Source organism: Ictalurus furcatus, chromosome 9 (genome assembly GCF_023375685.1).
Source record: "Ictalurus furcatus strain D&B chromosome 9, Billie_1.0, whole genome shotgun sequence".
Classification (NCBI taxonomy): domain Eukaryota; kingdom Metazoa; phylum Chordata; class Actinopteri; order Siluriformes; family Ictaluridae; genus Ictalurus; species Ictalurus furcatus.
In genome coordinates, this window is record NC_071263.1 from 10320433 (window position 1) to 10333297 (window position 12865).

The 12865-nt window shown below is 38.4% G+C and overlaps 1 protein-coding gene across 1 annotated transcript in view; it reads right to left on the minus strand.

The window, feature by feature from the left end:
- adam12b (ADAM metallopeptidase domain 12b) overlaps positions 1–12865 on the minus strand; it is a 175725-nt gene that overhangs the window by 81683 nt on the left and 81177 nt on the right. The window contains exons 4-5 of the mRNA XM_053633490.1: positions 7353–7425; positions 360–436 (exon numbers count right to left, since the gene is read on the minus strand). Of these exons, the coding sequence (XP_053489465.1) occupies positions 360–436; positions 7353–7425 (150 nt within the window). The remainder of the gene's footprint in view (positions 1–359; positions 437–7352; positions 7426–12865) is intronic.

Consider the following 12865-nt stretch of genomic DNA (forward strand, 5'->3'; position numbering starts at 1 on the left):
ACTTTACTGCATCGTCGAAAGTTTTCATGACATGTTAAATACTTCTTATCACAATGTGCACTTCCAGCACGAGTGATTAAGCAGAGGATGATGCTACTGACTTTATCGATGGCTTAATTCATTCTGTCAGGTTTATGGGCACAAAATTCACCTTTCCGGGTGAGAAACAAAATGACTATAGAAGACAAAATGTGAGCCAATAAACATAAAAAATAAAGGTTTAATGGTTGCAGGTTCAGAATAGCTTTTCTCACAGGAGCATACACCTTTGTTATTTATTCATCCAAATTGTTATATAGACCTTTGGTTCAAAATGGCTGAAAATTAGCACTCTGAAGTGGTGGATGAGGTTTTCATACCTGAGACCGGAGCAAGTGCTGAGGCTGACATCTGAATTCGTGTGTCCTTCAACTTCGCCGTGATAATAGCAGTTCACCTGGGGAAAAAACACACCCCAAAAAAAACCACCTAAGTCAAATAACCCTTAGCTAATTGCTGATGAGGATTCACCAATTTAGCCAGGAAATGACTGCATCTCGTGTCACCTCAGACATTCCTATTAATAAAAACACTGTACTGGATGAACATACAATAGACTGAACTATGGCAAAATGTTGGTTCATGAATCTTATTTAAGTACTGTAAATCAAGCAAATTTTGCAAGTAATTTAGTCACTGCTGATTACTATTAGAATAGATCTTGCTCTTCTAATCTTGCTACAGCTGACTAATGTGGGAGAGAAAAGGCCAGTGCACATCACTGACTGCTGAATCCTGGGTGCTACCATATCTTTTCAAGCTAGCAGCTATAGCTGAATGCTAATCATGTGTGGCTAACACATCTGAAAGCACGAGATGTAAGCAGTGAAGTGTGTCATGTCCCAGCTACTGGATGGATCTAAGGCAAATTGCTAAATCTTTACTGGGTGCTGCCAATTGGCCCAAACTTAACTGCATACTTTACGTTAGCATATATACAGTCATGTGAAAAAATAAGTACACCCCATGGAATTTCTTTTTTAAAACTTTTTTTTTATTTTATATATATATTTGGACAAGCAAACCTTTGATCTCTTTGAAACAGTGCCCATATGCAGGTGGAACCTGTGTTATTCACACCCCTCTCATATCTAGTGTCTGGTGTTCCCTTTGTTATTGAGGTGTGTGGTGTCATCATGCCAAGATCTAACAAGTTCTGTAAGGCCTTCAGTAAAAAGGTTGTTGATGCCTATGGGTCTGCCGAGGGATTTAAAAAGATCTCCAAATTATTTGAAGTAATCATTTCACTGTAAGGAAAATCATCTACAAATTGCGCAGATTTCAAATGTCCCAGCAAATTCAGCCCAAGAGCAGACTGTCTGATGCAGAAAGTAGTCAGTAAGATTTCATCACAGGATCTGCTAGTAGGTCGTGCAACTGTTGGTGTCAAAGTACATGCTTCTACAATCAGAAAGGACTGCACAAATTTGACCTGCATGGGAGGCGAGCTAGGAAAAAGCCTTTGCTGTCTAAAGAGAACATTAAAGCAAGTCTACAGTTTGTGAAAGAGCATATAGGCAAAGACCAGGCCCTCTGGAGTAATGTGCTCTGAACCGACGAATCAAAGATAGTTGTTTGGCCACAGTAACAGCAGACATGTTTGGCACAGACCAAAGACAGCTTTTCAGGAGAAGCACCTCATACCAACTGTGAAGCACGGTGGTAGAAATGTTGCTTTGCTGCCTCAGGGACTGGACCGAAAGACCTTTGGACAACAGTACAATATTACATACACACACACACACACACACACACACATATATATATATATATATATATATCTTAACTATACTTAACTACTTAACTAGTGAGTTAACTGAGTTAAGCAGAACTAATAAGGAGTCAATGCCACAATTGCAGACATTGATAATCAGACCTCAGGACTTAAGAGGTACTGGACATCTGGGTGCACTGAATGGAGTTTGTCTATAATAGAGCCATGTCTATAACCATGTCCAGTTTAAGGCCAGCATATGTCCAGTGCCACTGTCCGACATTTTGTTGTAACCACAATATTTAACTCAACAATGAATATCCTGAGCAATGTAAATACACTTACATCTATGGAATATCATAGCAATATTAAATATACACATATGACTTTATGAAATAGGGCCATTCCACCTCAGGAGATCCAATAATTGCAGAGTTAGTTGTTTGACCGCTTTTAATAATAATAATAATAAAAATCTTGAGTGATTACCTCTATGTATTGGAATTGCAAAACCACCAATTTTTTTTTTTTTTTTTTTACTACAGTGGCCATCTTTGTGTCATAGCACACAACAACTGTTGGTTATACAGCCCTTTACAGAAACCTCAATATCTCCGCTCAGGATGGTCCTAGCTCCTTGGAATAAAAACTGATCTCTAGAGCACATTACAAGGTACAGTGAGGGAAAAAAGTATTTGATCCCCTGCTGATTTTGTACGTTTGCCCACTGACAAAGAAATGATCAGTCTATAATTTTAATGGTAGTTGTATTTGAACAGTGAGAGACAGAATAACAACAAAAAAATCCAGAAAAATGCATGTCAAAAATTTTATAAATTAATTTGCATTTTAATGAGGGAAAAAAGTATTTGACCCCCTCTCAATCAGAAAGATTTCTGGCTCCCAGGTGTCTTTTATACAGGTAACGAGCTGAGATTAGGAGCACACTCTTAAAGGGAGTGCTCCTAATATCAGTTTGTTACCTGTATAAAAGACACCTGTCCACAGAAGCAATCAATCAGTCATATTCCAAACTCTCCACCATGGCCAAGACCAAAGAGCTCTCCAAGGATGTCAGGGACAAGATTGTAGACCTACACAAGTCTGGAATGGGCTACAAGACCATTGCCAAGCAGCTTGGTGAGAAGGGGACAACAGTTGGTGCGATTATTCGCAAATGGAAGAAGCACAAAAGAACTGTCAATCTCCCTCGGCCTGGGGCTCCATGCAAGATCTCACCTCGTGGAGTTGCATTGATCATGAGAACAGTGAGGAATCAGCCCAGAACTACACGGGAGGATCTTGTCAATGATCTCAAGGCAGCTGGGACCATAGTCACCAAGAAAACAATTGGTAACACACTACGCCGTGAAGGACTGAAATCCTGCAGCGCGCGCAAGGTCTGCTGCTCAAGAAAACACATATACATCCCCGTCTGAAGTTTGCCAATGAACATCTGAATGATTCTGAGGACAACTGGGTGAAAGCGTTGAGGTCAGATGAGACCAAAATGGAGCTCTTTGGCATCAACTCAACTCGCCGTGTTTGGAGGAGGAGGAATGCTGCCTATGACCCCTGGAACACCATCCCCACCGTCAAACATGGAGGTGGAAACATTATGCTTTGGGGGTTTTTTTCTGCTAAGGGGACAGGACAACTTCACCGCATCAAAGGGACGATGGACGGGGCCATGTACCGTCAAATCTTGGGTGAAAACCTCCTTCCCTCAGACAGGGCATTGAAAATGGGTCGTGGATGGATATTCCAGCATGACAATGACCCAAAACACATGGCCAAGGCAACAAAGGAGTGGCTCAAGAAGAAGCACATTAAGGTCCTGGAGTGACCTAGGCAGTCTCCAGACCTTAATCCCATAGAAAATCTGTGGAGAGAGCTGAAGGTTCGAGTTGCCAAACGTCAGCCTCGAAACCTTAATGATTTGGAGAAGATCTGCAAAGAGGAGTGGGACAAAATCCCTCCTGAGATGTGTGCAAACCTGGTGGCCAACTACAAGAAACGTCTGACCTCTGTGATTGCCAACAAGGGTTTTTAAACCAAGTACTAAGTCATGTTTTGCAGAGGGGTCAAATACTTATTTCCCTCATTAAAATGCAAATCAATTTATAACATTTTTGATGTGCGTTTTTCTGGATTTTTTTGTTGTTATTCTGTCTCTCACTGTTCAAATAAATCTACCATTAAAGTTATAGACTGATCATTTCTTTGTCAGTGGGTAAACATACAAAATCAGCAGGGGATCAAATACTTTTTTCCCTCACTGTACATATACAGCATAAATATTTTGCAGATTCTTGTTCTTAGACATGGAAGCAGTAAATGACTACAGCTCAGAAGTCACTTACTGCTTTTATCACAGGGGAAACAACACCACAGCGCTATCTATAGCCGACGTAGTTAAAACCAGTAAAATAATAATAAAAGCACCTGGTGATTTTGCAATGCCAATACATAGAGGTAATCACTTAAAAAAAATTCTCCTGCATGCCAGTGCCCCTGAGAACAAAGCGAGGTCCAATAAGACATGGTTTGTGAAAGAACTCCAATGGTCTGCACAGATCCCTGACCAGAACACTGACTGCACCCCAGGCCTCTTCACTTAAAGTATCTGACCTCACTAATGCTCTTGTGGCTGAATGAGCACAAATCCACACAGCCACAATCCAAAATATAGTGAAATGCCTTCCCAGAAGAATGGAGGTTATCATAAAAGAAAGACGGATTAAGGCATATATGGTCATGTGTCCACATATATTTGGCCATATACTGTAGTAGCCTGATTAAGCAACTGTGCTAAACAAACTCGAATTACTCCTTTATTACCTTGTGCAGTCCACTTCTTTAACAAGTTTAACATTTCAGAATACAATGTCATTGTAATTAGTCTACTGTACTGTATATAAGGATGGTAAAAAAAAAAACCTGACATGACATCACTATGCAGCACTGCATGAAGACAGAGAGAGCAGACAGAACCACATATAGCCTAAAGGCAAAAAGTAAAAAAAACAAAAAAACAAAAAAACAAACAAAAAAACCTTTTCAATATATTATGGGGAAAAAAGTTAGTTTCATCATGGTCATTCCTTTTCATTTTTACCTTAAAAAAGCTTCTTTAAAAAATAAAACTGTACACATGAAAACAGAAAGTCAAGGTTCTATCTGATTAGATTTTGGGTACACATTGACTACGTTTACATGGACAGAAATAATCTAATTATTGACTTTATTCTGAATAAGACAATATCCTGATTAATTTGTTTACATGAGTCGCTTTTAGAATACTCCTTTCATGTTCCTGTTGTACATGTTATAGAACATAGATTGATTAATGGCACACGTCATTACGTCCCCACGCCACACCGTCCGACGTTCCCTCCAGAATTTCACGTATCGACATACAGTTCGTCTTCGTTATGGTACCGTATAGAGTTTTGGGTGTTTTTATTTTTAATTTCACTAAAGCTTTAAGTGCACTTAATTATTAGTCATGCTGTACGAGCAAACAGACGACTGCTTGAAGTCGTGGGCTGCGTCACATACTTACCTACTATATAGTAGCTGAGATACGTGTATTTCGTCTACTATATAGTAGGTAAATACGTGGTTTCGGATGCAGCCATGCTCTCTTGTTTGCTGTCAAACGGTTGAGCACTGACGTGTGTGTATGTGTCCTGTCACAAAATGCGCTGAAAACTCCCACACGACGTTAATAGTGTGATTAAGGTGTGTACATGTTTATAATGCACTTCGATAATGCGACTAAAACAGGAATACTCCACATGTCTTAATTCCATTTGTATTTACTTCGAGTATGACTTTAGACGGATTACTGTAATTAATAATCGCTGTTTACATGCTCGTTTCTTAATCAGAGTATCGTCTTAATCGGTTAATATCGGATTATTATTGTCCATGTAAACGTACTGAGTGATTATTTGAATTGTAATTAATTGTGATTCATTATTTTAAAGTTTGAATTTGATTGAAAGTTCATGATCTATTTTATTGACTTGTCAGAAGCTCAAGGTTTAGTAATACGACAGAACAATGCTTATTACGTTTGGCCAGCTGGTCAGTGTGCTTAACGGATGGCCTGCATGGCATCTGAAGTACTGCAGGATTTAATGCAGCAGCTTCCTGAAGACTGACTTTGGCAGCAAGAAGAGTGTCTGTTGCACTGGTTTACAGAGAAGACAAAAATCACTTAATTATACCTGGCACAGTACCAGGCCCAGACCCAGATGAATACACACACACACACACACACACACACATTGCTACTGAAGTCACTCATGTCCAGGACTGAAAATATCTGCAGGTGACTCAAGTAATGGTGTCCTAAAATAATGCACTAGTACTGCAGGGAATGTATTAATAACCCAATCATCTTTCTTTCATTGTGTTCTTATTTCCAGAAAGACTGGGCATTCTGAGCATTAGGGCATACTGATGGATACATGTAGTTCTGCAGGACATATAGCCATCAATATATAATTCGTCAATAAATGGAGTTCTTTTAATTAGTATCTGTGTGATACTGTAATTACAGCTGATTATACAACCGATAATTTTAAGCCCCATTTTTGCAAGCTTTCTGGACAGGACAAAAGAACCGCAACTTGCAACAAATATTCAGCCAAGGTAAAATGACGGGGGAAACACGCAAAAAATACCACTAACCTAATTGGTACTTATGATAAAATGCACTTAACACTTGAAGAGGAAACTCAGAATACAAGACGAAATTAAACTTCCTTGTGTAACTTGTATTTAAAATAACTGTCATGTCTGAATCAGAAATCTATCTTTAGAGTTGTAGCTTAGTTAGTCTTATGCTCACTGCACTTATAGAAATTATGGTTTAAAGTAAAATAAAATAAAATGCAGTGCAAATCTTGTTACATCAATTTCCAAACTGCTATTTTAATTATAACTCACCAAAAGCCCTGCTGTCAGTGCTTTGTGGACAAAAGGCCATACATATTCTGTTTTTGATGAGAAAATGCAGATGGCACATTTGATAGAGGAAGGAAGAAGACAACATGTTGTCAAGCTTGTCAACTGTTGCTTAATTATGTAACTCTGTAAGATCCCGCTGACCCAAACGAGGCCTGACAAATGTGTCAGCACAGGAGCCATGTCTTTGGAGAACAAGTGTCTATCAGAGAGCAGTAGGGCTCCAATTCTGGACAGTGACTGGCAAGCAGAGTTAAAAATATTTCCATTATGTCCTAAGAGCTCAGACTATATTAACAAGAAGAGAAGAAGGAATGATGGTCAAATAGCTTTTGGAGCTTTCCTAAATGGAACTGTCAATCATCTCATCCCTCTTTATTAACTTCTATTTTTGTATAATCATAGAATGATATTAAATTCTTTGCTCAAGCATTAACAGTCTACAAAATGTAAAACCCTAAAAACTCATTAGAATTGCCTCCACATGATATGCATGGTGCTTTCTCATACAGGAAGTATAAGTGGGAAATATTATACGTTGAAAATATTCCATATAATCTTCTGTATAATCACTATATACACATTCACTTGTAATAGTAGTTATGACTGTGAAGACCCTTACCATAGATTTATGAGTGACTGTTTGTCCATCCTCTCTATAGTGGGTTTCACTGTAATTGCTGCTAAAGAGACCCCTGCAAAAGAGCACAAAGAGCAGACAAACATTAAAGGTGCAATAATCGATTGTATTTTTTTTTCTTGCTTGTACAAATAACCTGCAAAATATGTACAACATGACAATAAAAATAATGGCTTAAGACATAACCTCAGGACAAAATTACTATGTGGCTGAGAACAAAATTACTATGTGGCTGAGAAAACCAATTTGGAAAACTGACTTCTGGTCCAGAATGCTTGTTTATGTTTGGATGAGCCCCCCATTGGTCATTTTATAGACCCTTAACTCTACATGCCACTGTAGATCCTGGGGGTGGAGCTTTGTGAACACGGGCTGGAATTCAAATTCAAACATTTGACATATCTACTTAACCATTAGAGAGGTTAACTTGAAAAAAATGACTAATATTACCTGATGCACTTTTAAAAGCATTGTTTTTTTGGCTTGCGTTAATGTCTGCTATTTTGACATTCTATGAGAAAACAGGGGGAAAATGTGCATGTATATAATTTTACAAAGAAAGATGCAGTGTCTTTCAAAAGTATTCATGCCCTTGTACTTTCCCACATTTTGTAGTGATACAGTGTAACTGAAATGGACTTAATTGATATATTACGTATCATGAATCTACACAACGTATCCCATAACAATAAGGTGGGGGAAGGATCAATATATTTTGGAAAATTATTTACCAGTAAAAAAAAATTAAAGGTGTGATTGCAAAAATATTTACCCCTGTTGCTGTGAAACCCACAAATTAGTACTGGTGCAACCAGTTCCCATCAGAAGTCACATAATTAGTTGAATGTAGTGCATCTGTGTGCAATTAAAATGTCACACAATCTCACCTGTTTCTAAAAGACCCCAGAGTTTGGTAGGACATACCTAAACAAACATCTTGAAGATCAAGGAGCTATCAAAACAAATCTGGGACAAAGTTCTGGAAATGGCTTAATCAGGGTTTGGTGATAAATAAAACCCCAATCTTTGGATATGCCCTTGACTACAATTAAATCCATTATTAAAAAGTGGGAAAAATATGGCACAATTGTGACTCTACCTACAGTCATATAAAAAAAATAAATACACCCCATGGAAATTGTTGGCTTTTTTGACATATTTGGACAAGCAAACATTTGATCCTTTTTGAAACAGTGCATATTAATGTTGAGACAGTTGAATTAATATTGAAAGTTGACACACTTAAATAACACAAATCGGCATTTTGTGATAATTTTCATTATTTAAGTTAACAAAAAAAACAGATCAGTCACATGGAAAAAGTAAGTACACGCCTACATTTATTATACCTTCAAATCCATAAAATTTGAATCAGGTGTTCAAGATTGGGTCCCAGTGATTAGAACCTGCTTAGGGAGTGCAGGTGGAACCTGTCTTTTTTAAAACTCTCACGTCTAGTGCCTGGTGTTCCCTTTGTTACTGAGGCGTGTGGTGTCATCATCAAAGATTTAGCTCTGTAAGACTTTTTATGGATGCTTATGAGTCTGAAAAGGGATTTTAAAAGATCTCCAAAATATTTGAAATACATCATTCCATTGTAACAGCAAACATAAGACAGTTTTTCATGAAAAGCACCTTATAAAAACTGTGAAACAGGGTGGTGGAAATGTTATGGTTTAGGGTTGCTTCACTGCCCCAGGGAATGTACAGCTTGTATTCATTGATTCAACATGCAAGAAAACCCTCAAACATCTGAAAGAATATTGCATTGAAGGGTGGTCAAAAATTCCAGCAAGCTGATGTCGGAGACTGGTGGACAATTATGCAAAACACCTACAAGAAATTATTTCTGCTAAAGGGGGCAATACTAGTTTTTGAGGCCAAGGGTGTACTTATTTTTTCCACAGAAGAATATCACATCTATTGATATTTCTGTTGAATAAATGACTGAAAAAGCTCAAGTATATCAACTATATTAATAGGCACTGTTTCAAAGATGAACAAATGCTTGCTTGTCCAAATATGTAAAAATAAATAAATAAATTGCATGGGGTGTACTTATTTTTTCACATGACTGTAGCAAAACCTTTACTATGTAACTGCAGTAAAGTGTGAAACTGTATGTATGACGTGCATGGGAGGCATGCCAGGAAAAAGCTTTTGCAAGACTACAGTTTGCCAAGACTATAGGCAAATACCAATCCTTTTGGAATAATACACTCTGGACAGACGAATCAAAGATAGAATTATTTGGTCCATGGTAACTGCAGACATGATTGGTGCAGATCAAAGACAGCTTTTCAGGAGAAGCACCTCATACCCACTGTGAAGCATGGTGGTGTAAATGTTATGGTTTGGGGTTGCTTCGCTGCCTCAGAGACTGGACAGCTTGCATTCATTGATTCAACTATGAATTCTGCATCATATCAAAGAGTGCTTGAAGATAATGTGAGGCCATCTGTCCGAAAGTTGAAGTTGAACCGACAGTAGACCTTTCAACAGTATAATGATCCTAAGCACACAAGCAAATCCACCAAGGAATGGTTCAAAAAGTAGAAATGGAGGGTTACGGAATGGCCTAATCAAAGCCCGGATTTGAATCCAATTGGTATGTTGTGGGGGGATTTGAAACGGGCAGTACATGCAAGAAAACCCTCAAACATCTCGCAACTGAAAGAATATTGCATGGTCGATTTTTGAGTCGTCAAAAAATTCCAGCAAGTCGATGTCAGAGACTGGTGGACACATCTATTGATATTTTTGTTTGTGGTTTTGTTCAAGTATATCAAATTTATTAATAGATACTGTTTCAAAAAGGATCAAATATTTGCTTGTTCAAATGTCAAAAAAGCCAACAATTTCTATAGGGTGTACTTATTTTTTCACATAACTGTAGGTCATCCACCAAAAAGCTTGTGAATGGGTGCTATGGGCTGTTTTGTCTACATTCATGGGAAATACAACGAGGGAAAAAAGTATTTGATCCCCTGCTGATTTTGTACGTTTGCCCACTGACAAAGAAATGATCAGTCTATAATTTTAATGGTAGATTTATTTGAACAGTGAGAGACAGAATAACAACAAGAAAATCCAGAAAAACACATGTCAAAAATGTTATAAATTGATTTGCATTTTAATGAGGGAAATAAGTATTTGACCCCCTCTCAATCAGAAAGATTTCTGGCTCCCAGGTAACGAGCTGAGATTAGGAGCACACTCTTAAAGGGAGTGCTCCTAATCTCAGCTTGTTACCTGTATAAAAGACACCTGTCCACAGAAGCAATCAATCAATCAGATTCTAAACTCTCCACCATGGCCAAGATCAAAGAGCTCTCCAAGGATGTCAGGGACAAGATTGTAGACCTACACAAGTCTGGAATGGGCTACAAGACCATTGCCAAGCAGCTCGGTGAGAAGGTGACAACAGTTGGTGCGATTATTCGCAAATGGAAGAAACACAAAAGAACTGTCAATCTCCCTCGGCCTGGGGCTCCATGCAAGATCTCACCTCGTGGAGTTGCAATGATCATGAGAACAGTGAGGAATCAGCCCAGAACTACACGGGAGGATCTTGTCAATGATCTCAAGGCAGCTGGGACTATAGTCACCAAGAAAACAATTGGTAACACAATACACCGTGAAGGACTGAAATCCTGCAGCGCCCGCAAGGTCCCCCTGCTCAAGAATACATGCCCGTCTGAAGTTTGCCAGTGAACATCTGAATGATTCAGAGGACAACCGGGTGAAAGTGTTGTGGTCAGATGAGACCAAAATGGAGCTCTTTGGCATCAACTCAACTCTCCGTGTTTGGAGGAGGAGGAATGCTGCCTATGACCCCAAGAACACCATCCCCACCATCAAACATGGAGGTGGAAACATTATGCTTTGAGGGTGTTTTTCTGCTAAGGGGACAGGACAACTTCACCGCATCAAAGGGACGATGGACGGGGCCATGTACCGTCAAATCTTGGGTGAGAACCTCCTTCCCTCAGCCAGGGCATTGAAAATGGGTCGTGGATGGGTATTCCTGCATGACAATGACCCAAAACACATGGCCAAGGCAACAAAGGAGTGGCTCAAGAAGAAGCACATTAAGGTCCTGGAGTGGCCTAGCCAGTCTCCAGACCTTAATCCCATAGAAAATCTGTGGAGGGAGCTGAAGGTTCGAGTTGCCAAACGTCAGCCTCGAAACCTTAATGACTTGGAGAAGATCTGCAAAGAGGAGTGGGACAAAATCCCTCCCGAGATGTGTCCAAACCTGGTGGCCAACTACAAGAAACGTCTGACCTCTGTGATTGCCAACAAGGGTTTTGCCACCAAGTACTAAGCCATGTTTTGCAGAAGGGTCAAATACATATTTCCCTCATTAAAATGCAAATCAATTTATAACATTTTTGACATGTTTTTCTGGATTTTTTTTGTTGTTATTCTGTCTCTCACTGTTCAAATAAATCTACCATTAAAATTATAGAATGATCATTTCTTTGTCAGTGGGCAAACGTACAAAATCAGCAGGGGATCAAATACTTTTTTCCCTCAATGTACATATAAAGGCACCTTAGATTTTGTTATTTAATATACTTTCAGTGCGTATATCCACTTCAAATTTACATATACATTATTAATAAGCATAAACAAAGGGTATGTTTGTTTGGACACCACAACTAACCAACATTAGTATATTGTTGCAGAGCTATTGTTGGCAAATACAGTTTCGAGATGTCTAAGGTAAGAAGTAATTTGCTTTTTGCAGCATAGTGGTTCAATTTTGGTCCAGTCCTCTTGGCAATTCATCTTCATCTTTCCAAGGTTGCGAGGGTCTCTCTAATGGACTCGAAATTTCAAAATCCGCCATAAATTATCAATGGGGTTCAAAACATGAGATTGGCCATGAATGATCTTCTTGAGTTATTTTGGGGTTGTTGTCTGGTTGAAATGTTTGTCTTCTTCCCAGATTTGGTTTCTTGGCTACTAATATTAAATTCTCCTGTAATATATCCTGATACATCACTCCATTCATGTTTCCTTTGATGACGTGTAATGCCTCTTTACCTTTTGCTGAAAATCAGTCCTAATCATGATACCCTGTCTCCAAACATGATGAGCTGAATTACTGCCAAAGAGATGTATTTTTGTTTCATTTAACCTGAGTACATTGTTCCAAAAGAGTTCTGAATTGTCTAAACACTTTACAAAGCACATCTAAGAGCTTTTACACTTGTGAGCTTTTCATTGGTTTTATACATGTTGCATTCTTTTTTATTTTTTTTTAAATAGTATTAAACCATGGATTTAAACCTGATGGCCACAGTATTTAGGTCAAGATTGAAAATTTCACAAAAAAAAAAAAAAATGGAGAAAAAAAGAGAAGTGCTGTAGAAGGCATAAAAATCACACTAATATGTAGCGAATCTCTAGTGAAATAATATCTAGTGAAATAAAAGAAGCAATACAATTTTTAAATTACAATTAATGAAGTTAATTAAAAAGCAAAT